Raw genomic sequence first — 25,147 nt, 5'->3', positions numbered from 1 at the left:
GTTATCTTGTTCAAGCTGCAGTAGTCGTGTATGTAACGGTATTAGCACAGTGAGCTCGTTCAGCGCTGGGCTCACATATATGGACTATGAACATTCATCACAGTGTCCACACCAAAGAAGAGCCTTAAAGGAGTTGTTCAACGAATTTACATTTTGAAGTTGAGTAAGAACTGTACCAAAGCTGTCCTGTCTCTCTAGCACCCTAGGAATACCTCATCAATGCGGAAAACCTGGGGATTTTCGGCAGTGAATAAACAAAGGAAGACCCCCGATGTTTTCGTCGCCACAAACGTCTGTGCGTTACCGTTGGGTCCTGTAAGCCAAGAGTTGACACGCCCGTCATTCGTCATAGTCTTCGTCTTCGTATTCTCCGAGTCCAACCAGCATAATATGTAGCTAGATGGCGAGTCTGTGACGAGGTATTTGTAGGAGAAGGTATATGTGACACCTACAATCAGACCGGTGACTGGCTGGCTCAGGATCATGCCGGTGCCTAAGCGGGGTTCTACTTTGTTAACTCGGACCTCAAAAGAGTGACCGTCGCTGGAACCGCCGCTGGAGCCACCAATAGATGTTCCCCAAGTTGGCGGCGCATTCCGGTTACCCCACACATCCGTTGACCAAGACGTCAGACCACGTTCGAAGCCACCGTTTTTGATGAGGTTGGCGCCGGCAGTGCATGTCGGCGCTGCTGCAACCACCGATGTGACGATGGTAGTACGGACAGGGAGAGTGGTGGTTGTTGATGCAGTGCCAGTGCTGACCGTCGCGACAGTAGTAGTAGAAGTCGTAGCGGTTGCTGTGATGGGGGTAGCTTGCAGACTGCAGGCTGCGGAGACAGCACTGGGAGCAAACTCAGCGAGACCAGCAGGTGTGTCGGGACCAGCAACATCGCGCTTCCTTGGAGCCTGAGTGACTGTCGTTGTAGTTGTAGTGACGGGCGTAATCGTGTTGACAACAGTAGTAGCAGGAACAGTGGTAAACTCCGTGGCGATCACAGTCGAAACCTGCGTCGTGTATCCAAGGAACGTAGAGCAGAATGGCTGTAGCGACGAAGCAATGATAGCGGACTTGGCGGCGGCGACATCGCAAGGAAGCTTAGGCTTTCCAGGGTCGGCGGTGTTGGAGTAGGAGTAGCTGGAAGCAATGGTGTAGTGGTCGTCTCCATGGTACTGGCCATCGTTGACAGCCACGCTCTTCGCCCATTTCTGGGTGTACATAGAGCAGTATTGGCCTTGGGGCTCGCCGTTCTTCATCAGGACGTAGGTGTTGAAGAACTTGCACAGCATGCGGCTGTTGAGGTGCTCGACGTTCCACTTGGTTTCGGCTTCGCATGCTGCGGCGCAGCGGGCGGGTTCGAAGGGCTGGCCATCGTTGAAGAGTTTGTAGCCCATGTACTGGATAAGAGTCAGCGGCTGTATGTGAACGAGGTGGTTATGAAGTGCTTACAGTATCGTCACCGTTGCAGTCGTTGGGAGCGTTGATGGCAACGTTTCCAAGAGACTCGCCGCTGTAGCCGTCTACAGATACCACATGCTCGCTGTCATAGCCTGGGATTTGTTAGGAAATTTGCGGTTCAACCATGTTAAGCATTCATGGACATACCGTTTGATCCAGCAATGACTACGTGAAAGTCTGCGCGCCACTGTCCGCTGTTGACAGCTGTTTCGGCGGTAACAGGGCTTCCCCACAGTACACACTTGATGACTGTAGTGCTAGCAGGGTTGGAGCATGAATCGGCAGGAACTACAGAAGGGTCCCTTTCGTAGACTGTAGACAATATGAGTAAAAGCTATTACTCAGGGGAGTAGATAGGTAACACTTACAGATGTTGAACGCGGAGCATCCTTCCTTCTCAGTGCAAGAGTCGGCACAGGCTTGGGTGTCGTAGGTATCCAAGGTCTTGTACCCAAGATATGCCACGGCGTTGTTGCTGCCCTTCAAGTTCTTGAACTTGCTGACATAGCCAGCCGGTGTAGAGGCATCAGTAGCAGCCTTTGAGATCTCCTCCATAGCTAGGAAAGCTTCCGGAGAGTCGGGGCTTGGGACTGGTCCTTTTCCAAGAGGCTGTTCTGAGCAGTCCCAACCTCTTCGCTTCAGTGACTTGTCGGCAGAGGCAGGATCCGCGAGGACTGAGGCAAAGGTGTCGGCAACCACAGCATCTGGAGAGTAGGGCACGACCTTGGTACCAGCACCCTCACCAAGCGGAGTCTCAGTGATTGGCGCGGCGGGTATCTCAGCGACTTCACCGAGAGGGATTGATTGAGGCAGGGCTGCTGCGCAGCCTGTCATGGCCAAAGCCGCGAAAGCGTGAACCGAACGCATGTCGAAAGAAGGGGAGGAGTAGAAGGCTGAGGAAAGGATGTCGGCGATTGCTGCTGATGAGTACCTCTGTACCTGGGTACAAACAATCTTTATAGCTATTCATGTTGGAGGTTCACAGCACACTCCAGCGGAGCTGCCAATGCGATAGATCTGTGGCGTTGGTCTCGAAGTATCATGGTGAGCTGAGTTCGACGAGCCTCGTCCCCAGATTCTCTCAGCCCGTTCGAATGTGCAGATTGGACAAGGGACTAGACTCGCGTGATGGTAGGAGTGTGTACATAGGCGAGGATGCCAAGCGCAAACCAACGATAGCTGGACATGGCCTCGAAGTGCAGAGCTGAAAAGAGGTCCCCAATCCGGTAAGACGAGTACTTGGGCTTGCGATGACTAGAATGAATGCGGAGTCCAGCAGTCTCGTGGGAGACGAGATGTCACTCGATCAATCCGAGATCTCGGGAGGATTGTCTGGGGACTCGGGCGTGAGCGATGTTAGCGGCGGCATTTCACCACGTGCGCTGCGAGAGTCTTGCCGAAGCCTTCCTCACTTGGGCACTACCTCTTCGTTGTTCAACCCGATGCAGCACAAGGGAGGTGAAACTAAGTTCTTTCCCCTGGTGAAAGTGTACACTTCGAGGTAAGCGAGGATCGCTACCTTTATTGGTGGCTTGCTGGCGCCTCAAGGCGGCTCGTGCCTGAACTAAAAGAAAAGGTCCGAGCCTACAACCTCGCTGGGCCCAGGCTTCCCCACGACAAATGCACACTAACTGACAAAGCGACATCTAGGCCATCGATGGAAACACCGGAAAAGAATGTGCGTTGTTAAGTCTAACTGCTGTTTGCCATGGTGGCCTCATCTCACGCCGGTCACCGCCGCATGCGCCCAAGGACGATCACGGGAAAAGCACTCGGTACCATGACCTTGGGACGGCAGTAGCAAGCCACAAGACGACGATAGACGCAAGGCTGGTGAAGTCTGGAGATGCGCAACACGGTACTAATGGGTGCCGAACATAACTCACGTCAACATCACATCCTCGCAACGGCATTCTCTGTTTGATTAGGTCGTATGGCATGCTTTTTTTTCACGTCAATGCCAAAAGGTAACAAGCTATACAATGGCTGCATAAATGCGATGGAATTTCCACCACGTCGCTTGTATACAAGGCTTAAAAAGGGCCTTCAAACACCAAGGGCGCCAGCGCAGAACAAGCGGGAACTCCGCATACAAGCGAGGACTGTGGCTACCTAAGTATCTCAGTCTATCCTCTTACTTGTGATGGGCACGAAAAAGTTCTAGCGCCACCAGCGTGCTCACTGGAAGAAGGCTAGCATGAGCTTGATGCAAATTTGTGCCTGGAGATGGCTATGGATTCGAAAGACAACACAAGCATTCGTTGTCGTGTATCTGTTGCTCTTCATGGCGTTCAAACACTAAATGCATGCAACGACTTCAAAGCATACACATGAGTGCTTGAGGTCTCTGTATCAGTGGATAGCATGTCTCGTAGTGCAAACTCCTAGAAATTGCACTACGAAACATGCTATCCACTGATACAGAGACCTCACCTCCAACAATCCCACATCTCACAACCCCCTAGCCAACTTCGCCGCCGTCTTCAACCCAGTCCCCGGTCTCACATCACCAACCCACATACTCTCCGCATCACCATCAATCCCCTTCCGCGCCTTCTCAAACGACTCTTCCATCTTCGTCCTCAACCCGCCCTCCTCATCGATCCCGCTATCCTTACCCCACAACTCCAACGCCCTCTCCATGTCGCCGCAAGCAAAGATATACTCGCCCAAAGCCATATGCACAGTACCAAGCACATACCACGTCTGCGCCCTCTCGCGGTCCGTGAAGAAAGAGGGTTTGTTGGGTGGAATGAGCTCCACGGGGATGGAATGGAACCAAGGATTTGAGGTAGGGGAGGGAGCGTCGCATGCCAGACTAAGGGCTTGAGAAACTGATTTCTCGGCTTGGAGTAGGTCTTTCGCTGCTTTTCTGATCTCGTCTGTTGGGTTTGAAGTTCGCAACCAGTGCTTCGTTGATGTGAGGCCCCGAAGCGGAATGGAAAGACTGATACCGAGTCCCAACTCTGTCTTCCAGCGTAGCCGCTGCATGGACTTGTTGAAGTCCTCCTCTTGGGAATGAAGTGTTTCGGCATGCGTCAGGTAGCCGTACGTCAGCGCGATGATAGTAGCTTGAGCATACTCATTCGCAAGCGTATACTCTTCCTTCTCTCTCGCTTCATCCGCCAGATCAGCCAGTTCATGTACACTGGCCATATAACTTTCTGCCGTAAACTTCTCGCCCATCATATTGTTCTGCAGACCCTCCGCGTACCGCGGAAGCAGATTCTGGCCATCAACTTCCACCTTGCCAAAGCCGCTCATCAGACGGAACAGCTCGAGCAGGTCTCCTTGTAGTTTTGACACGGGGAATCCATACGTGTTTACTACATTGAGGAAGAGACTACGTCCTTGAGCCCATGTCTTCGTTGCGCGGCTTGCTTGGTCAAGGAAGTTGATAAGCCGGGGGAGGTATTGAGCTGGGAACATGGCGGAAGCGCGTTTCTGCGCGCTGTTCTTCTCCACGAGGACGATTTCGAGGGCGTGGCGCGTGCTCTTCTCTACGACCTCGCTCTTCGCCGTTGAGAAGAGGAGCCCAGAATCCTCGAGCAACGTCTTCGCGTGCCGGGCGTCGCTTGTATAAACATCGAATCTGACCCAGAGATTCTTCTCATAGAAATACGACAGCGAATCTTTGCTTATCTCCTTGTTGACAAGGAACAGCGCTGTGTTCACGGGGAACGGGTTGCGTGACGCGGAGAAGGTCAAGATGCCTTCGTCTTTGGAGATGGTGTGCGTGTAGGACACGTTGGGTGCGCCGTGGTTTACGAGTTCGGTGTCGAGACAGTGCTTGTAAATGTTGTTGCGGACTGATGCGGGGAGGTCGGTTAGACCGAGAGGCCGCTTTCGGGGTGTCTCGGCGAGGGAAGCCGCTTTCATTTTGGTGGCGAGCGTGTTGGCGGTTGCTTCCATTGAGTCGCGCTTTTCGGCTGGGATTGGAGCGGTGGTTGCCATGGTTGGATTTGGGGGGTTGGAAGGGCTTGGTTTGATGTTAGTGTTATTGAACAGACTTAGCGACATTAAGTTGTGGAATCTTCGGATAGCATTGCTTTTGCTTTTGCTGCTTACCTGGCTATAGTAGCTGAACGAGTGCTGCGATTCAAGTTGGCGATGATGTTGGCAAACTTCAGGCCGCTGAACGCGATTCGCAAGCTCAACAACGTCAAATGTCAACTCAATTGATCAAGAAGCAGCCAAAGAGGAACGAATATGATCCTACGAGCAAGCATGAGCTCCATTGCGGGGTTTTATAGCTATCCCCAGCTACAGAGGGGTACCTGCCATCAAGTGCGGGGGAACAAGGATACATGTGGAGATCACCAGTACACGCGCGTGCGGATCCGAGTATGTTCCGCTCTCGACTTATAAGCTTTCTGGCTATACAACTACACAGCCAAAGTACATGCGTAGTGCTGATGGCACGCGCACGTGAAAGGTGCGGGGAAGCTCTAGTCCGCCCAATCGGCCGCTAGCCACCTCCGCGGGGTTGAGCCTCATTGTCAGGTACGTACATGTGTCGATCTACTCTACAAATGCGGTAAACGCCTTGAGCGGCTTCGTGGCCTTGAACTCTAGCTCTACGCCTGGAGCGACAAAGAAGATGTAGCCGGCCCTTAGCTTGTATTCCTTGCCGTTGCCCTTCATGGTGCCCTCGCCTTCGGTCACGATCATAACACTTGGTCCACCGAGCGACCGGATCGTCTCGGAATCGCCATCGCCCATGGTTGTGGCTAGCATGCTGAATTCGCTTAGAGGTGGTGCGTACAGCTGCGTCTTGCCGTTCTTGCTTCCATCGAAAGACTTTGCTGGTAGGATCGCCTCCTTGGCGTCATGTGGTGTGAAAGTCAAACTTGAGCAGAACATGTCGATGTTGTCGCGGTCGGCGCGTGGGCAGAAACCAGTGTTCAAGACGTTGTTCGATCGGGCCATGCACTCGATAATATCACCGGAGAGATACGCGTGGATGCCGTCGGCGGGGATGTAGATGCTGTCGCCAGCCTTGAGCTGGAGGTAGTTCATGGTGATGAGAGCAACAAGGGTTCCGTTGTCTGCCTTGTCATACTGCTCAGCCAAACGAGGAATCATGTCTGGGATGTAGCTGTGTTCGCCGAATTGCTCCTTTGGAATCTTCATGAGTGCGTCGTTGGTTTTGCGTACAGCATCCTCAGACGCCAACAGCATTTCCTTGACAACGTGCTTCAGAGTTTGGTCGTCGAACTCAGGCTTCTTGACCTCTGGAAGGAAGGCTTGGAGTGGCGGTAGCTGCATCAAACGCTCGATGTCTTTCAGTTGCTTGAAGCCGCAGAAAGCCTCGAAGTCGCCGAGAGCCAACGCGATCTCTGGCTTGTGGTTGGGGTCGGTGAACTGATCCGGGTTCTTTGCGTGTAGCTTGGAAGCCAAGTCTTTGTTCTGACACTGTGTTAGTTGTGGAACAGATCGATGTAGAAACGAACATACTGGGTGCAATTGCAGAGGTAGGGCCTTCGCTATCGACAGGACCTTGGGCAGATATGGCAGCTTGGTGTGGTTGAACTTCTCAGCAGTGGTCTTTCCCACAAGCTCATCAGGGTGTCTGTCGAGCACTTTCTGAAGGTCCTCGCCAGTCTCTAGGACATATGAAGGTAATTCGGGATATGTGCCCATCCACCTGAACATGTTAGACTGCAATCAACGATGTAGTGTATAAACTTACATCTCAGCGTAACTTGTGTTCTCGTCAATCTTGAATTCTGTGCCTGGAGTCTTCTCGCACAAAGTCGCCGCCAGCGACTTTGAGCCCTGCTTTCCCCACGGGTACTGGTTGCACTCGCACCTCAGTTGCATAACCTTTTCGACCATGATTGCGGTTTGCGATTTATTAGAGAAGCTAGGATGTAATGTGATTTGAGAAATTACTCGTGAGTTGGAAGTGAATTGATGCCAGTAAGATGGCGATCCATCGCAGTTTTCTTAAGGGATCCGTCCCTTTACTGTGACAGACAGGCGACGTCATAGCGGGTAACGCAGAAGTAGCTGCAAAGCTATGAGCGTGTTGTATTAGCAAGCAGTCGTCACATCGCATGTGGATAAGGAAAGCGCTTGGCGATTGTACCGAGCTTCCGCTTTAGCTGTGAATCTGTCTTTTTGCTGGAGTTTCCCATGTTGAAGATCTTGACGTAGAACCTCGCGAGTCTTGGCGAGCGATCTTTGAAGACGTTGTATCCTTCGCGTTATCTTGCATCTCACCATCTGGAACCGGAACTACCGTAATTCAAACTGGAAAACTCATGCGATGTTTCTTCTGCGTAGTGCATCCACTATGCGCTCCTTGAAGGTGAAAGTCGGCGAATACGAACGTCTTCGCGGAAAGGCCAAATATCGGCAGCCTTTGGAACCCGTATCTGACTGATTGTGCTCAGCAAAGGCATGTGCTAAGTCCGTATCGCCTCTATTCTGGGATGATTGCGGGCTTGGCAAAGCCCATGGTGTGCTATCATTGAAGTTGACGATAGCCCGCTCGAAAAGGAGATAACGCAACGTGGAAGAGTTGCACCACGTGCAAGCGTGTGAAGCAGTAATCCATTCGAGACGAGAGCATCAACGACTTATATGCAAATCCATGTCGAATGCCAAAAGACACGCCGGTACTCAGGAAACGTGACTCCTCTCTCCTCAGCCCGCTGCCCCTGCCCTGCGGCCGCTAAGGCAAGGTCCCTCCTGCCAAGGCCCATCGCATCGCATCCCATGTCGTCGCGTGTCTAGATTAATTCGACCCTTTCCGCGACCGCACAGCATCCCCCAGCCCCAGCCGTGCCCGTCTTCTGCACAGCGGCCGTTCACCTCTTTCGCATAACCCGCAATGTTCTCGTAACGAATTTCCACGCCCAATTCCCGACTTCACGATCTCCAGGTGGCCCATCGCTCACTCCGCTTTCACCAATCCCGAACCAAACCGCAATTGCGAGTGATCTTCCCGAGACCACGGACGCTTACGACACATCATGCATTTCGCCATGCCCCCGAGGAAAACGTCGCGACCACCGCCCTATGCCGCCCGCAACCAGAGCGGAGGAATTGCGATTCCACCTGCGCTTAAGAACCTCCTTCGCAGCAGGGCAGGACGGTTGATAGTCGGCGGTGTACTGGGCTTCTTTGTCCTGATATGGATGCTGAGTGGTAGTGGAGGAACTAGCAGGAGGACAGCCTCTAAAGTTGGGGGTTGGACAGCCGCGAACATACCCAAACCGTCGATAGGGAGCGGACCGCCCGTGGTGGTGATTACAACAATAGATCCCAAGGCCGATCCAGTCTGGATACAAAAGATCAAGAGCAACAGGGAAGAATACGCCAAGAAACATGGTACGTCTGAACTCCCTCTTCCCACCGATGGCGATATCAGAGTAAAGAGCCATACTAACCCCCCTTCCCAGGCTACCTCACCTTCTTCCCCACCGCAGACCAATACCCCATCGGCAACTCCCCCGCGACCTGGTCGCGCGTCCCCGGCACCCGCCACGCCATGACGCTCTACCCTACCTCAACATTCTTCTGGTACCTCGACGCCACGGCGCTCATCATGAACACCGCACTCCCCATCCACACCCACCTGCTCACACCCGCCAAGCTCGAAACCCACATGATCACCAACGCCCCCGTCGTACCGCCCGACAGCGTCATCAAAACCTTCAGCAACCTCAAGGGCGACAGAATAGATTTCGTCGTTACACAGGATAAAGATGGATTGGCGCCGAGCAGTTTTGTGGTTAGGAACGGGGAGTGGGCCAAGTTCTTCCTGGATGCTTGGTTCGATCCGATATACAGGAGTTATAACTTCCAGAAGGCGGAGAGTCATGCGTTGGAACATATTGTTCAGTGAGTTTCCCTTTCTTCCTTCTCCTGAACATCTTGCAAAGTCTGGAAGGGCTCCTGACACAAGGCACTGTTTGCTAATTTTTGAATCTTCAGATGGCACGGCACCATCCTCGCCAAACTAGCCATGGTCCCCCAGAACCTCCTCAACGCCTACGCGACCGGCCCCGCAAGCCCCAAAGACGGACAGTTTACAGAAGGCGATCTCGTTGCCAACTTCCCCGGCTGCGATAAAGACGGACGCGATTGCGCAAAGGAACAAGAACAGTTCTGGGCTATACTCGAGCAGGGCAAGAACTAGAAAAGCAATCGCCGGTGTCACCTTGAGGGCAGTTGCGCAACGTAGGAAGCTTTTGAGTAGAGCGTTAGAGTATGTGTATTGGATATGTGTGAAAGAAAGATATCGGCGTAATAGGCGTATGGAAGACGCAATTGTCCTGGAGACGAGAAAGTTAACGTGATTGAATCGACGCATTACGGAGTTCATGTACGGTGTAGACGAATATCATTAACATAAACGTTTAGCTTCGTGATCATGCTTCATATCCCTAATATACACAACTAGTCTACACATCCTCCCTTCCAAACCCTTACTCTCCACCCTTCGGCTTCCGCTGCTTCTTAACACTAACCATACTCCTCCTTGGCCTAACCTTCCTATCCCTAGTAGCCACATACTTCGGCCCACTAACCGTACTCGCACACATCGGCCTCCTCTGTCCGACAAACTTGCCCAGCGGGCTAAACACTTCCACCTCCGGATAATCCTCCTCCCATTCTGCCATCTTATCCCTCATATCGTCTTCGTAAAACTCTTCTTCTAGAACTTCCTCTGCATCGCGTCCTTCTCCTTCCGCGCGGGCAAGTGCAGCGAACTTTCTGCTTTTACGCTCCTCCTCCTCCTTGAGGCGCGTGATGCGGTCGAATTTCGCTTGATTGGGGTCTTTCTTCTCGAGGCCAGATGGCTTCCAGCCTTGAGGTCGTCGGGTCTGTGCACTGACTTCTATCCAGCCCACACCCTCAATGAGGATATCCGTGCTCCAGACGCGGAAGGGCAGGTTTTCGGGCTTCATCTTGCCTGCCACGGGGGAGGTGACGGGGCCGGCGAGTTTCTTGGTCGCGTCCCATTTGAGCTGGAATTTACCGGCTGAGTTCATCTTGGGACCTACGTGGGGAGCGAGTATGGGGGCGACTTGGAGTTGGCGGTCTGAGGTTTGCGCTTGGTAGTCTATGGCTTTTTCGGTCCGCGTTACGTGCGGGTGGATGGGGACGAAGGGGTGGACGAGGAAGACTAGGTCGGGGGTTGCGGGTGTGATGCGGATTAGTCCGCCGCCGAGGATGAGGGATTGCCCGGGCTTGAGGGTGTAGCGTTCGGAGTTTATGCGGTTCTTCATTACGAGGTCGTCGTGGGCGGCGGGCTGAACAAAGGTTTCTAGACCGGGTGTTGTGCGGGCGAGGCCGGGGAGATCGATGAGTTCGCCTCTGTTGTTGCCAAAGGGGATGCGGATTGGAGAAGCGGTGGTTCCGGGGAGTGAGGAGGCGATTGGGAGGACGGGGTATGGTGTGTATGGCTGCGGTGGTGGCAGGAGTGCATCAGGATCGTCGAAATCCTCCTCTTCAGCTTCTTCCTCAAGTTCTGCGGGAGGCTTATGGAGATGTTGCTTAGGTTTGTTCTTCAGTCGTTCCGTCTCGGCGTCCTCTTCGGCGAGCAGTGCTTGTACACGGGTGAGCTCTTCCAGCGACTTTGCGCTGCTGAGCATTGCTTCACGCTCGGCTGCGCTCCGGATCTTGCGCACATCTTGATAATCTGCTCCTCGCCCTTTCGGAAAGACAGCCTCGAAGAGGTTCGACTTCCCTACGTTGACCTTTCCGACCATCCAGCCTGCACCTCCGCGCTCCCAGATGTCTTCTTTGACTTGTTTGGTCCACCATCCCCGCTTTGCGCTCACAAGCCGCACGTTGCCCAGTCGCGCGTTCGCGTTCTGTCTCCCGAGCGCATCTCGAAGCACATCTCGGACGTATGGCATCAGAACATCCACCTGCTCTTTCTTTGGCGCAAGCAGGTCAGCCCTCGTGATGATGAAGCTGACCTCTGCAATGCGATCATTGGCGACCCATCCCTTGTGTTTTGCGCGTCGGTTCTGAGTCCGAAGTTTGGGTATCCGCAGGGACGATTGGAGGTTTGGGACTATGGAGAGCGGAAAGTCGGCGGCATCGACGACGTGGTAGATGTGATTGCGGCGGTGGGGCGACTCTGCGATGGTTTGCTGTATGGATTCGACGGTCGGGTGGTGTATAGGCGATCCTTTGCGGTGGTGGATGAGGTTGTGGCATCGGTCGCATACGGGCGTGGACGGCGTTTCGTCCTCTGGCTGTGCTTCGATGCTTTCGTCCTGAAGCCCTAATTCTCCGAGCAGCTCAGGATTCACATTCTTGAGCGCCTTGGCATATATGTCGTCCTCGACAGTCGCCTCTTTTGCCTTTTGGATACCGTCAAGGTATTCCCGTATCGAGTTGCGGTCTACGTCGTAGTACCCAGCCTCCCTCTTGTTGTATATCTGGGACGGCGCACCGCATCCTGGACATGCCCGTGGCAGTGACCTCTGGGTTGAGGATGTGTCTGGTGAGGATTTACTGGGAGGAGCGTCTCTGGTATCGGTAGGAAGGGCGGTGGCATTGATTTGATCCTGAGGCGTTACAAAAGTCGAATACTTCTTTAGAGGTTCTTGCTGCGGCGTTCGACGGCGATGAGAGGCTGTGGGCGCTCTGACCAGTGCGGGACAGAGGAAGAGAGGGACCGAGGCTTCATGGTTCAGCAGCGTCCTGGCTTGCCTTAGAGCGGGTCGCATAGTGTACGAGAAGTCTTACTGAATGTCAAACCGAGTCAATTCACCCACGCGACGCGCCAGTTTGCCATGAAAATTAGTGAAGACCGCCGGAGTTAGCAGGGGTGGCTCGGCTAAGCGAATCGGAGGCGATCGTGGCTGCCCCGAGTCATCGAAGCTCTCCCGCGAAACGGGCGACGGGGAGTTTATTGCTTTTCTGGGGTATTTTGCTCAGACCACCCACTACAATAGTCTACGGGAAGCTCTATCACCCTCTTCTCTCCCTCTACGCTGCCCTCAGCTTCCCTTCCACCCCGCACACAACTCAACCATGCTCGCGTCATCAAGAACGGCGCTGCGCCAGGCGGCGACTAAGCAGCTGTCCCTCAAAACCAGCGTCCGAGCCGTCTCCGCTTGGTCGCAGGTACCGCAGGGTCCTCCAGTAAGTGGCAAAAGCAATTGGGCCCCAGTCGTGTTTCACCAGAGCTAACTGCCTCCCAGGATGTAAGTACAGCTCCTGATAAGATAGGCCATACCGTAGCTCACCGCCCCGCCCAAGGCCATTCTAGGTATCACCGAAGCCTTCAAGGCCGACAGCAACCCCAAGAAGATCAACTTGGGTTAGTATACGCTCTTCAATCCGACATGGAAGGCGCGACTGACAGCTATCGACAGGTGTTGGTGCCTACCGTGACGACAAGGGCAAGCCCTACGTCCTGCCATCCGTAAGGGAAGCAGAGGAGAAGATTGTCAAGTCATCGCTCGACAAGGAATACGCCGGCATCACCGGTGTCCCCAACTTCACCAAGGCTGCCCTCAGGCTCGCATACGGCGCCGACTCTACGCCCCTCAACGACGACTGCATCGCCGTCACCCAGACCATCTCCGGTACCGGTGCCCTCCGCATTGGTGGTGCCTTCCTCGAGCGTCACTACCCCGGCGCGAAGGCCATTTACATTCCCACGCCGTCATGGGCCAACCACAACGCTGTCTTCAAAGACTCCGGCCTCAAGGTCGAGAAGTACCGCTACTACAACAAGGACACCATTGGCCTCGACTTTGACGGCATGGTGGCCGACATCAAGGCCATGCCCAAGAACAGCATCGTCCTGCTCCACGCCTGTGCCCACAACCCTACTGGTGTAGACCCTACCGAGGAGCAGTGGGTTCAGATCGCTGAGGCTGTCAAGGCTGGCGACCACTACCCCTTCTTCGACATGGCCTACCAGGGCTTTGCCAGTGGTGACACCACCAAGGATGCCTTCGCTCTCCGCCACTTCATCAAGGAGGGCCTCCGCCCCTGCCTGGCTCAGTCTTTCGCCAAGAACATGGGTCTCTACGGCGAGCGTGTTGGTGCCTTCTCCATCGTCTGCGAGTCTGCCGACGAGAAGAAGCGCGTTGACTCTCAGATCAAGATTCTCGTCCGCCCATTGTACTCTAACCCTCCAGTTCACGGTGCACGCATTGCCTCTGAGATTCTGAACGACGCTTCCCTCAACAAGCAATGGCTCGGTGAGGTCAAGGGCATGGCTGACCGCATCATCACCATGCGTGCCCTCCTCAAGGAGAACCTCGAGAAGCTCGGCAGCAAGCACGACTGGAGCCACATCACCTCCCAGATTGGCATGTTTGCTTACACTGGTCTGACAGCCGAGCAGATGGACAAGCTAGCGAAGGAGGTAAGTTTATGTTTTGCAACCATCTTGACATCCGCAGCGCTAACCGCCATGACAGCACTCAGTCTATGCTACCAAGGACGGCCGTATCTCGGTCGCGGGTATCACCAGCGAGAACGTCGGCCGCCTGGCCGAGGCCATCTACAAGGTCAAGGGTTAGGATCGTCATGACAGTGTTCTACTTCCTTTCGTGATTCAGCAAACCTTGTGACATAACATGGCGCAGCATTGTACCGTGCAGACAGCATCGGCGGCTAGATTATACAATGAAAAAGCATACAAGGAATGAAACGGCTCACGATCTTGCAACCTCCTCATGCCGTCTTTTGTGTTCTCGGATCGAAGTACCTGATTCGTTTAATTTCGTCGATCCTCCAATCCTTCACCGAAGTTTTGTTCCCACTCAGACTTCACCCACTTTATCCCCACACCCCACGAGTGGTTGGTCCTGTCGTTTGCGAGTTCATCGGTAATATACAGATCATTACCTAGCATAGTATCGCTGATAACTCGCACAGCACTGTGCAATGACGCTAGTTCCCGTGCGCTGGGACATCGTGATCGCGAATGACAAACGCACGCCTACCTGTCCGGTTTTACTCACTTGCATATGCGGAATACCAAAAGGGTGTTCAAGCCCTACAGCCGGAGCTGCTTCGGTTTGTGTCGCGCCAAGGTCTCCGAAAACAACGAAGCCAAGTTTTGTGTGCTTCACGGTTCGACAAGTTGCGCCGGTACCGCACACCGCATCGTTCAGCAAGTGACCGTACCGATGAAACCGTCACGCTAACCACTCCACTCAGTGACCCTGCAGCTGCGATCCGCAGGTTCCTTGTCCTGCACGTCTGCATCACGAACGCTGATCCCAGACGCCTCTACGCACTATTGCTTCCGTCATCCGTAGCCCCTGCTCCAGCAACAGGAAAGTATCGAAGCTTTGCAGCTCGGAGGAGGCCGGACGAACGAGCATGATTCAGGTGCATTGCAGGTTTCTGCGAGAAAAGAGGTCAGGGTCCAAGGTGCATGCCTGTCTGTGGAGTGGGTGCCCGGGCCTATGGCGTTTATTCGTTTCCAAGACGCATGTGCTGGCAGAGGTTGGAATTGTCTTAATAGGACCTCTACACGGCCGTTGAGAGCGCGCAAAGCATGGAATCCAACGGCGACCTGTCGAGGTACTTGTGCGCGGTACATGCTGCTAGCCCAACCCAGCAAATGAGTTTTCAGGGTCCGGGTGAGCATGCACGATGACGATGGCTGGCGGAGTGACGTCGTTGTTCTCACGACGAAAACCAACCCTCGTCTTTCTTTATATTCGTACGCTGGCACCCCGCCCTGCCCCCTTCCAACAGCGGGAAATGGCAGACTTTCGAACGCTTCCAGGCCTTCTTGGCGCCCTGTCAACCGCACTCATTTTCCAGTCTTTGCGCACTCCATGGTCTGCTCTGCCGACGGGACAAAGCGGTGCGAGCGAGGGTCGCAACTAGCCCCATCAGCCGCAGAAGATACCACGGTGCGGGCAAGCTGCCAGGTCAGAGGGCAGACTCCACACACGACCCGGGCGCGTTACCTTACTTTTGGCCGGCCAGCCGATGAGGGCGATGGGGGGCATGGTCGCCAGTCAGCCGCTGGAAGAGGGCAGAGTTGGCTCTGTGACAGGCGATCCACGGCGAGTGAAGGCTGCCGATTGACGTCGAGGTATCCACCCACATATAGCGAGGCCTTATTTCTGTGCCTATGATTCCGTGGCCCCCCTCTTTTATGGTGATGCAAACATCGCCAATCTCACTTCTAGAACCCTCGCGGCTGTATATGAGCAGCGTGCCCGTGACCACCAGTGCCACAAATTGCTTTCTTCTTATCTCACCGACTCGACGTGTCGTCCCAATCTACCGCGAACAGGATAGCTTTGTCGCTTCCCTCGGCAGCCGCTTCCGTCGAGACTATAGCGACTAAACGAGCAGAGGGGTTGACTAGACTAAGAGGGCTTCTGTACGTAGTAGTTCGGTAGGCAGCGTAGCAGTCACACTCACATCTCCCACTCTGCCCTGCGTCCCGAGACATTGCTCTCTGCAGAAGACAGCAGCTCTAACAACGGCGCTCACAGCAACAACGGGCCGACCCTTTCGTCATCCACTAAGCCCCATCGAGCCGCAGCCAGTGAATCGGACAGCCGCACGGCCCACTACTGAGGCGCGAAAAAATATCCGTCACCGTCGCGCCACGAGCATTGAAGCGCTGCGACGCCAGTACACGAAGGTGTCGACAGCATCCCGCGAGGTTGAAGAGCGCTTCCCGTAAATCGGATTTGCTGTTGCGTCCTGTTCAGCATGTCGGTTACCGACGACAAGGTTCGTGCTGCCCCTCCATGTCCTGCCTGCCTGCTCCTGCCTGGCCCCTCCATGTCTGCAATTCTCCGCACGTGTCATCCGCCTGCTGTCCCTACAACACTGTCGCAACACGCGCCTATCTATAGCTCAACCTCCTAACCTAAACCTCCCCCCACAGAACGGCGACATCATGTCGATCCCTGGCGCCGAGGACCAGATCGACCCAGCCACCTTTGAGCAGATTCTCGAGATGGACGAGGACGAGGTCGAGCGCGAGTTCAGCAAAAGCATCGTCTACGACTTCTTTGGCCAGGCCGACCAGACCTTCAAGAAGATGGACAAGGAGCTGTGAGTGCCCCATGCGCGCCCTGCGATATGCGCGCGACGACTAACGCCATCCAGCGAGAAGAAGGAGGGCAAGTACCTCAAGGAGCTTAGTGAGCTAGGCCACTTCCTCAAGGGCTCGTCCGCCACGCTCGGCCTCACCAAAGTCAAAGACTCGTGCGAGAAAATCCAACACTACGGCCAGCTCAAGGACGACGCGGGCACCAAGGACATAACAGAGGAGAAGGCGCAGGAGAACCTGGCCAAGATCATCAAGCAGGCAAAGACGGAGTTCACCGACGTCAAGGAAATCCTCAAGAAGTTCTACCAGGACGAGGGCGACGAGGAGGAGGCGGAAGAAGAAGCCGCGCCCTCTCCTACTGCGGCAAAGAAATAGAGCCCGCATCAGCCAGAGCTACGGCGCGAGCACACCAGTCTCGCACTCGCCACGCTCAGCTGGAGGAGTCGGTATCGGTAGTAGCCAAGTCTAGGACCGTACGCTTCACGGAGCGACTATTGCGACTCCGGGCTCTCCGCTCTACCGCGACACGTCCTCATCCTTGACGAACTTTCTCCTGCGCGACATTCCACCATCTCACGTTCCTAGGAGCGCTTTTTGTGTACATGCCGTCATCGGGTCAGCGAGGAAATTCCAGTACTCTACATAGCTTGCCCTCAATTTGTCTATTTGGTTCCATCGCACTTGCATAGATTACGAATGAATGTTAACTCTCCCTGTCGTCATGATGAATGTGTTGTTGCTCAAGCGCAGAGTAACACTTCACATGATCGCAATGCAGCTGTAAATACTTTAGACAAGTATCATCCATTGGAACTAATACCATGCTAACCCCTCTCTGAACTATATACTCTGTGACATGGAACGTTCCTCAGCCCTACGGGTGAAGGGCCGAACGTGTGCCCAGCGGCGGCGCATGTCACCCACCCCACCTTCGGGACCTACGTCACTCTTCGCACATGGCGTTGCCGAACTTGGTGTTGCGTCTGATAGGTTGGAAAGCACGCTTTGTTAGGCTCAAGACCGCGCCCCATGAAAAGTCAACACCATGAGTGGTTCCATCGTCAGGCCCTTTTCTCGGTTCCGCCGTGGTAGTCTTGCCGGTGCTGCCGTGGGATCATGTGGCGTTTGGTTCGGCGCGCCTAGAATCGCTCTTTCTTTGCCGTGAACCCTTCATTTAGACGCTCCTTGCGCTTCTCGCGCCTTCCTTGTTTTCTCATGCTCTTTGCGGCGGTCTTGCATCGAGCTGCGCCTGGACCAATCAGCCGACGCACTACTGTTACTACTGCTATTACGCACTCCACTCGTTGCCTAGCAAAGAACAGAGCAGCTAGGAAAGCCCAATACGTTCATTCAGATCAAATTTCCTCTGTCGGATTTCACACCACATCACCAATCATGGGCAAAAAGAAGTCGAAAGGCGAATACAACGATTTCCTAGATGGCGAGAAGCTGCGCGACAACACCGAGATCAGGACGACATTACAGGGCTTTGCATCTCGAGACATCCCATCACCATCAGTACAAAAAGACCAGAAAGACAGCAAGAAACCAGGCAAAGGCGGCGCAAAGAAACCACAACTCACCCACTTCCTCTGTCTCCCCCTAGTCACCGACTCAAGCCGCCCACAACTCCAGCAAAGACTCGAAAACTTCAAAGAAGAGCTATCAAAAGATGGGCCCGTCCCCACGAAAGCCGTCCGACTAGTCGGCACCCTGCACCTCACCCTCGGCGTAATGAGTCTCTCCCCGCAGCAACTATCCTCAGCGCAAGAATACCTTTTAGACCTCGACCTGCACACCCTCCTACGCGACATAACCCACCTCCGCGTCGCAGAAGCCGCCGCCGAAAGCGGCGAGATAGCCGAGAACCTCAATGCCGCTGCCATGCCCGACACGGACGCTTTGACTGTTAACCTAGAATCCTTGGTTCCTATGCAAGCGCCGCATAAAACGAGTATCCTGTATGCGGAACCGAGGGATGTGTCGCAGCGGTTGTATCCTTTTGCTGAGGCGCTGCGAGAGAGGTTCACGGAGATGGGGCTGTTGGTTGAGGATACCAGGCCGTTGAGGTTGCATGCTACGGTTCTGAATACGATTTATGCGAAGCCGAAGGGGAGAGGGGGGAGGGGGAGGAGTAAGAGTGGGATGTTGAAAGATGGGTTGAGGCTTGTTGAACAGAAGGTTTCGCCTCATCATCATCATGGGAATGGGGTGGATGGTCGGACTGGGAACACAGACGCTAATGGTCATGATGGAAATGAAGAAGACGGCGCGTCGACAGCAGGCTCGGTAGATGGTAATGCTGCTGAAGCTTCAACAGCAGAGTCATCCCGTCCGATCGGTGAAGGTCATGGTCCTGATGGCAAGAGTTGGATGCGCTTTGACGCCCGCAATCTGATTGAGAAGTACAAGGGTTTTGTCTGGGCGGAGGGTGTCAGGGTGGATAGAGTCTGTATCTGCAAGATGGGCGCGAAGAAGATTTGGAGTGGGGGTGCGGAAGGACAGGGAGAGGTGGTGGATGAGCGGTATGAGGTTGTTTGCGAGAAGGAAATCTTTTGATCGTGGGATGGGAAGTGGGACAGGGAAATGATGTGGGGGATTGGTGTATGGCGTTTCTGGAGAGAAAAGCGTAGCGTGTGTAAGAGCTGGCGTTTGACGGCGTTATGATGAGTATTAGAAGAAGATATAGACGCTACCAAAAGCCCACGACCGCAGCTTTCAAGCCAATACCCTTTTAAAACCTACAACATCATCGACATACCCACTTCCTCCACCATCACCCCTCTCGTTCCAACTTCCCAATCTCCGCCTCAACTCTCTCCATCTCCTTCCCCAACCCCTCCTTCCTCCTCGCCAAATCCCTCATCCCCTTCTCCCCCGTCTTCCCATACAACTCCAGTTCCCGTCTCGCCAACGCCTCGCGATCCCAAAGCGCCCTCTTCCCGCCTCCCAGTCCCTTCCTAAACTCTTTCAGCGCTTCCACGAATTCCGGTGGCGGAGGGTGCAGCAACGAGTGCGTTTTAGCTTGCAGACCGAGTAAAATGGCTTTTGTGTGGAGGAGATCGGCGGAGGATTTGGTGTGTCGGGCTAGGGCGCCTTGTTGGGTTTGTTCGAGGATTTTTATGCTGGTTGAGAGGAGGGTGGAGTGGGTTGAGAGTAGGGTTGTTAGGGTTGTTGTTAGATGGGTTTGTGCGGTTTGTAGTTCGGAGGGAAGGGTGTCAAAAGCGGAGGTTTGGAGGGTGAGAGATGTGCTATGGAGAGATGAGATTGGTGGTGGGGAGACGGGAGAGGCGATGCGGCAGAGGTAGTCGGCTATGGTGGTGAGTTGGGTTGAGATTGCCGAGGCGACAGGAGCGATGTTTGAGTGGAAAAACTCGATGTCTTCAGACAGAATGTCGAGATCCGATGCTGGAACTTGGCCGTTGAGTTGGGCGGTTACTGTTTCTGTAACTGCGTGCAAGTCTGGTGGGAGGTCGGTGGCTTTGGATGGCAGGGTTGAGAGGGATGTTGTGAGTATTTGCGTTGTGTGCAGGGTTGTGAGAGCGGTGGCTAGGGTCTAGAGCAAGATTAGCATGCGATTTCAGTATGAATACTCAGTCCAATGCGTAGATTGGAGGGCTTCAAGGAGAAATAAATGGGAAATCCTGCTGACAAACAGAGACATGATAGAATGATTATAAACAAACAAATGAACAGATTCCAGCAACAGGGAACGAAAGTACGAGATCAGGGACATGGTAAATATTTGGACCATCTTCGGAACAGAGGAAGGAAACAAGGTCTTACCCTTCGTATCTCATCATGCACACGCTGCTTTTTCGTGTCTCTTGACGAGCCATTAGGATTAAGCTTCCTCGTGCAAAGGTCCTTGTATAAGATCTCAAAGTTGGGATTGCGCTGCAGCACCGCGGGATCAATTGGTGGTAGCATGGCGTTTGGCGTACTTATTTGGTGTAACTTGAAGGTACGACTAAGAGCGACGCGATGAGAGTAGGTGCAGTAAAGTAGCGGTAGGAGCTTGCGCTAACCCATCAGCACCTAGCGCCTTGGCCTCTCGTTCACTCCTACCGCTTCCAAGACCCACATCGTCTTTCCCATTATAGTGTCCTATATCAAGACGCTACTCATCTGAACCAACAACAAAAACATCACGCGTCTGTCAATCTTCCCAACTCCCACAATGCCAGAATCCCGCCGCCAATCCTCCACACCCACAACATCAACATACCACCTCTACAATCGACAGGGCTCCTCCTGCGCCCGCCGAGTCCGTATCGCCCTCTCCCTAAAACAAGTACCCAACACACTCTATCACGACGTAGAAAAATACACACGCACCTCCATTGGCACAAAACAGTACCTCGCCATAAACCCCAGCGGCGCCGTACCAACTCTAATCCACGAAATCACCACACCAGGACATTCGACCAAGCAACGTTTCGTACTTACACAGTCTACAGCGATTCTCGAGTATCTAGACGAGATGTTTCCGGGGATATGTCCGTTGATGCCGCTGGTAGGCAACAGAGAGGACAGAGCGCGAGTGAGAGAGTTGGTTGCAGTGGTGACGCAGGATATGTTTCCTTTTGCGAATCGGGGGAATGGGGTGAGGTTGTGTGAGGTTGCGAAGGCGACGGAGGAGGGACGGAATACGTTTATCAGGTTGAAATTGAATGAGGGGTTTGATGCTTATGAGGCTATGCTGGTGACGTGTGGGGGGAGGTATAGCGTAGGTGATGAGGTGACGATGGCGGATGTGTGTCTTGTGCCGCAGGTGTTGCAGGCGCAGTTGTGGGGGGTGTTTGTGCTTGGATGTGATAGATGGCCGTTGATTAAAGCTGTGGTGGGTAGGTTGGCGAGGGTGAGGGCTTTTGCTAGGGAGATGGGGGATATTGCTGTGGATGAGGAGACGATTGTAAAACCACTGCCTTGAGATGAGCGACGCGAGGAATTAGTAGTGAATGCCGTCTTTTCGAGAATGCATACTCTGGATAATAATCTCAATGCCCATAGGCATCACAGCATAACAAACAGCAAGTTGAAGTCATAACGTCTTGAATTCCGTATAAAAATGAATCTCAACATCAACATATCTCGCCTATGCACTGAACGGGGCCGTATAAATCATCTGACTAGGCCCCCATCTTTCCAAACAAAGACCAAAAAAAAAGCCACCAAAAAAGGGCCCCTAACAAGACCACTTCTTTCTTCCCTTCTTGAAGCTGCGTTCTATACAGCCCTTACTTCCACCTCATCGTCGATAATGTACAAGAACGAATTATGTAACCTACAGAGGGGTAGGTAAAATGGAAACAGGAGACACAATGTGATAACCAAGCAGTAGCAACAACAACAGCAAAGATTACGCCCCCCAGACGCCAGCAAAAGTCTCAGAAGCAAAGCAAAAGCAAAGCAAAGCAGGAAAGATCCACCCGAGTTGAAATGGGGTAATAGTGTGGAGATCTAACGCCAAGGGAGAAAGACTTGTGAAAGACAAGAGCACGATATGAGAATCGAGACTGAGAGTGTGAGAGAGATCAAACGCCGCGCTATACAAGAGATAGAGATGCGAGAAAGCGGAACGAGCATCGCATAGAGGCACCGGCAAGGAGGGAAGGCAGGTGAACAAGCGATGGAGGCTATTGGCCTGCCTTCATCCTCTTGTTACCCCCGACTCTTGGACTTTGCTTGACCTTTGGCGCGCCGTTCATCTCTCCGCCACCGTCGTCGTTTTCCATTTTGGCTGTACTCCGCCGCCGCTTGTTGTTCATCATGTTGGGAGACGTGTTCGAGCTCATGGTGTGCGAGCTTGTGCTCTGTTGTTTCATCATGGGCTGCGAGTTGGGCGACGGTGTGTGCTGGAAGTGAGGTGAACCGCCCATTGATCCGTTGGGAAGCAGGGAGTTCTGCATTGCGGGCGACATGAACATCTGACCGGGTTGGCCAGGCCCTGGTCGAGGCCCAGGTTGCATGTTGGGTGGCATGCCTTGTCCTTGCTGTGGACCCTGGTTCGGGTGTTGCGGGCCTTGTAGAGCACCCTGGCTACTCGACATGTTATTGTTCCATGACTCTAACGCTTCGCTTGGCTTCATATGGGGATTTTCGAGGTAGTGCACCATTAAGCTTGTCATGTGGTTCATTGGCTCGTAAATCTAGAAACTGATGTCAGTGTCAATGCCGAGGAGGGAAACGTGGAGAAGATTCTTACCTCGAGATAGCTTTGCAAGCCGTGCGGCAAACCATAGTCTGTGGTGCTAGCGCTGATCAACTTGTTGATAGGCAGATACGCCTCTGGTGGTTCTGGCATGGTTCGTTGCTGTTGTGCTTGCTTCTTGTTCTTCATGCGTGGCGATTGGTTGGGGTTCAGTTGGTTCGGTGATGGTTGGACGAACATTTGCTTCAGCGCATTGAGCGGTATGAATTGCTCATGGCTCGCTCCCTCAAATACCAACCACTCCATCTTATCTGAACCAGACCAGAATGCAGTCAACTTGCCTTGGTAGACAACCTGACAGGAGTTCTTGTATGTGTATATGAACTTCGCTCGCTCGCAAGTCACTTTGAGCTCACCATTTGAGGTCTTCTCGGCCGCCCCGTCTAGAGTTATTTGCAAGTTGGTGACGTCGGTGTTGAAGAGGGTGTAGAAGTACCGCGGCAAAGCAGCGTACACGATCTCGAACTGCTTCGTTCTCTCGGTACTTGAGGAGCAGACGACGTGGACGAAAGACCCAGACTCGGCGAAGAACCTATCGACGAAGGCCTGCCACCACTCAATGTTGTTGTTCGAGGCATTGAAGTTCCCTATTTGCTCCACAAAGTTCAGCAGCTTAAGCGTCCCTTGGCCCGAAGATACGCTCTGTGCTTGTTTCTGCTGCATCATGGCCATTTGACGGGCTTGATTTTGGGCAGCGTTCGCTTGCGCCTGTGCCTGTGCCTGCTGTACCAGTGCCGGATTCCGTTGTACCTGACCTTGGTTCTGGGCCTGCTGGTTCGCTTGTTGAGGTAGATTTGGCGGCTGAGACGGAGCTGGCGTCTGCTGTTGTGGCACTGGACCTGATTGTGGTGGCTGGGATGACTGTTGCTGTTGCTGCTGTTGTTGTGCCTGTTGTTGCGCCTGCTGCTGTGCCTGTTGCTGTGCTTGTTGTTGAGCCTGCTGTTGCGCCTGCTGCTGCTGTTGTTGTTGTTGTTGTTGTTGAGCCTGTTGTTGCTGCTGCTGTTGGTGTGCCTGTTGCTGTTGTTGTTGCTGTGACGGGGGCGGTGGTTGTGGTTGCTGTTGGGGTGTAGGTTGAGGAGCCGGCGAAGATTGTCCCTGGTGACTCCCTATCGCGGATGGAGGGCGAAGAGGCCCTTGCTGGGGCTGGGTGGTCGGCGGCGGTCCCTGATTCCCTGCCTGGCTGTGGTTGCTCGACTGAGACTGCGCATGTTGCATCGCAATCGCTTGTTGCTGCGCCTGCATTTGCTGATGCTGTTGAGCTTGTTGATGGGCTGCTTGGGCCATGGCAGCCTGGTGCTGCGGGCCTCCGGGTTGCTGGCCCATCTGCTGCTGTTGCTGGAGCAAGTGGGGAGGAAGATTGACGAACGGTCCTTGCCCCATTTGTCCATTTCTCATTGCTTGTAGCTGCTGTGCTTGTGCCTGGTTCAAGTTTGCCATGGGGTTCTGGAACCCCATTCCCATGCCGCCCTGCTGGTGGGCAAGCATAGCCTGTTGTTGCTGACGGTGCATGAAGGCCTGTTGGGCAGTTCTCTGCTGTTGCATCATTGCAGGGTTCACTATCGATTCTGTTAGCCAATGCTCTGCCATGGTACGGAGCGGCGGTACTCACTCATCTGGTGCTGCTGTTGCTGCTGGAACATGTGCTGCTGCGGCTGTAGGTGGGAGAGGGCATGCGCATTGGCACCCATGCCCGGCTGCATGCCCATCATGGGCCCTGCCTGACTGACGGGGCCATTGGGACCGGAAACGTGCTGCATGCCGGGCTGCATTCCAGGCTGTCCTGGGTGTGGGCCTGGGCCGCCCATGCCTGGGTGCGCGTGCTGCATGCCCTGGGGTTGCATGCCCCCATTGTGCGGATAGCTCGTTGTCATCATCTTGCCGGCTCTTCAGTGCGGGCTGTGGCCTCGCGGACGCGGGAATGGATCAGGTAGAAGGGATGCGACAGGTGTCGAGATTAGAAGACGGGTCCGCGTGATGCGAAGAACGACCGAGTCGGCGACGAGACAGGCGGAGCAATGCTACAGCGTCCAAGTCATGCGTGCGCGGAAATTCGCGTCGATGCCAATGAGAACTGAAGAGTGCTGGGTGGTCGCGATGGAAAGTCGAAGTGCGGTCCGGTGTGGCCGATATGGGAGGCTGAGGAAGTGCCCGCGCAGAAGTCGCGATGGGCGCGATGAGGCCGGCAGGCGGCACTTGCCGGTTACAGGAAAAAGGGCGAGGGTCACGGAGGACGTCGCGCAAAGTGCAGCGCGATACTCACAGGAGCGGCGAGGGGGTGGTGAGGTGTGCAGCCACGTCTGGCGCGGTGTCGTGTCGGGTGATATCGTGTCGCATCCGTCCCGCCAGCAGAGCGGTGGAGTGGGAACGGGAGATGGGCCGTCTGGGGGGCAGCAGAGGCAGTGCGGCGAACGTGTCTAGAGACGCCGTGCTATGCGACGATGGGTCCGGTGCGA

At 54.2% G+C, this 25,147-nt stretch overlaps 10 protein-coding genes across 10 annotated transcripts; 4 read left to right on the top strand and 6 right to left on the bottom strand.

The window, feature by feature from the left end:
* Window positions 1–194: 194 nt before the first annotated feature.
* On the bottom strand, window positions 195–2,292 carry J4E86_010705 (uncharacterized protein; the record flags this gene model as incomplete). The annotated part of the gene is made up of 4 exons (XM_051451201.1): window positions 195–1,397; window positions 1,450–1,550; window positions 1,606–1,770; window positions 1,827–2,292. The coding sequence occupies 4 exons, from the start codon at window positions 2,290–2,292 to the stop codon at window positions 195–197; spliced, it is 1,935 nt and encodes a 644-aa protein (XP_051297671.1).
* A 1,617-nt stretch (window positions 2,293–3,909) lies between these two features.
* J4E86_010704 (uncharacterized protein) lies at window positions 3,910–5,412 on the bottom strand (the record flags this gene model as incomplete). Its single annotated transcript, XM_051451200.1, has 1 exon — window positions 3,910–5,412. One exon carries the CDS (start codon window positions 5,410–5,412, stop codon window positions 3,910–3,912), a length of 1,503 nt encoding a protein of 500 aa, XP_051297670.1.
* Window positions 5,413–5,979: 567 nt separating this feature from the next.
* On the bottom strand, window positions 5,980–7,296 carry J4E86_010703 (uncharacterized protein; the record flags this gene model as incomplete). The annotated part of the gene is made up of 3 exons (XM_051451199.1): window positions 5,980–6,867; window positions 6,916–7,105; window positions 7,151–7,296. The coding sequence occupies 3 exons, from the start codon at window positions 7,294–7,296 to the stop codon at window positions 5,980–5,982; spliced, it is 1,224 nt and encodes a 407-aa protein (XP_051297669.1).
* Window positions 7,297–8,438: 1,142 nt separating this feature from the next.
* Window positions 8,439–9,607, top strand: J4E86_010702 (uncharacterized protein; the record flags this gene model as incomplete). The annotated part of the gene is made up of 3 exons (XM_051451198.1): window positions 8,439–8,796; window positions 8,868–9,309; window positions 9,403–9,607. The coding sequence occupies 3 exons, from the start codon at window positions 8,439–8,441 to the stop codon at window positions 9,605–9,607; spliced, it is 1,005 nt and encodes a 334-aa protein (XP_051297668.1).
* A 289-nt stretch (window positions 9,608–9,896) lies between these two features.
* Window positions 9,897–12,155, bottom strand: J4E86_010701 (uncharacterized protein; the record flags this gene model as incomplete). The annotated part of the gene is made up of 1 exon (XM_051451197.1): window positions 9,897–12,155. One exon carries the CDS (start codon window positions 12,153–12,155, stop codon window positions 9,897–9,899), a length of 2,259 nt encoding a protein of 752 aa, XP_051297667.1.
* Window positions 12,156–12,462: 307 nt separating this feature from the next.
* GOT2 (Aspartate aminotransferase, mitochondrial) lies at window positions 12,463–13,967 on the top strand (the record flags this gene model as incomplete). Its single annotated transcript, XM_051451196.1, has 4 exons — window positions 12,463–12,573; window positions 12,673–12,751; window positions 12,807–13,810; window positions 13,866–13,967. The coding sequence occupies 4 exons, from the start codon at window positions 12,463–12,465 to the stop codon at window positions 13,965–13,967; spliced, it is 1,296 nt and encodes a 431-aa protein (XP_051297666.1).
* Window positions 13,968–16,134: 2,167 nt separating this feature from the next.
* Window positions 16,135–16,855, top strand: J4E86_010699 (uncharacterized protein; the record flags this gene model as incomplete). The annotated part of the gene is made up of 3 exons (XM_051451195.1): window positions 16,135–16,155; window positions 16,313–16,482; window positions 16,537–16,855. The coding sequence occupies 3 exons, from the start codon at window positions 16,135–16,137 to the stop codon at window positions 16,853–16,855; spliced, it is 510 nt and encodes a 169-aa protein (XP_051297665.1).
* Window positions 16,856–17,875: 1,020 nt separating this feature from the next.
* J4E86_010698 (uncharacterized protein) lies at window positions 17,876–19,039 on the top strand (the record flags this gene model as incomplete). Its single annotated transcript, XM_051451194.1, has 2 exons — window positions 17,876–18,614; window positions 18,801–19,039. 2 exons carry the CDS (start codon window positions 17,876–17,878, stop codon window positions 19,037–19,039), a joined length of 978 nt encoding a protein of 325 aa, XP_051297664.1.
* A 217-nt stretch (window positions 19,040–19,256) lies between these two features.
* On the bottom strand, window positions 19,257–20,410 carry J4E86_010697 (uncharacterized protein; the record flags this gene model as incomplete). Its single annotated transcript, XM_051451193.1, has 2 exons — window positions 19,257–20,036; window positions 20,267–20,410. 2 exons carry the CDS (start codon window positions 20,408–20,410, stop codon window positions 19,257–19,259), a joined length of 924 nt encoding a protein of 307 aa, XP_051297663.1.
* A 1,709-nt stretch (window positions 20,411–22,119) lies between these two features.
* On the bottom strand, window positions 22,120–24,568 carry J4E86_010696 (uncharacterized protein; the record flags this gene model as incomplete). Its single annotated transcript, XM_051451192.1, has 3 exons — window positions 22,120–22,632; window positions 22,689–24,250; window positions 24,304–24,568. 3 exons carry the CDS (start codon window positions 24,566–24,568, stop codon window positions 22,120–22,122), a joined length of 2,340 nt encoding a protein of 779 aa, XP_051297662.1.
* Between the last annotated feature and the right edge of the window lie 579 nt (window positions 24,569–25,147).

The sequence above is a fragment of the Alternaria arbusti genome, assembly GCF_024043155.1.
Source record: "Alternaria arbusti strain BMP 1465 chromosome Unknown scaffold_24, whole genome shotgun sequence".
Lineage (NCBI taxonomy): Eukaryota > Fungi > Ascomycota > Dothideomycetes > Pleosporales > Pleosporaceae > Alternaria > Alternaria arbusti.
Note: the sequence above shows the minus strand (reverse complement) of the source record. Positions and strands in the feature narration are given on the sequence as shown.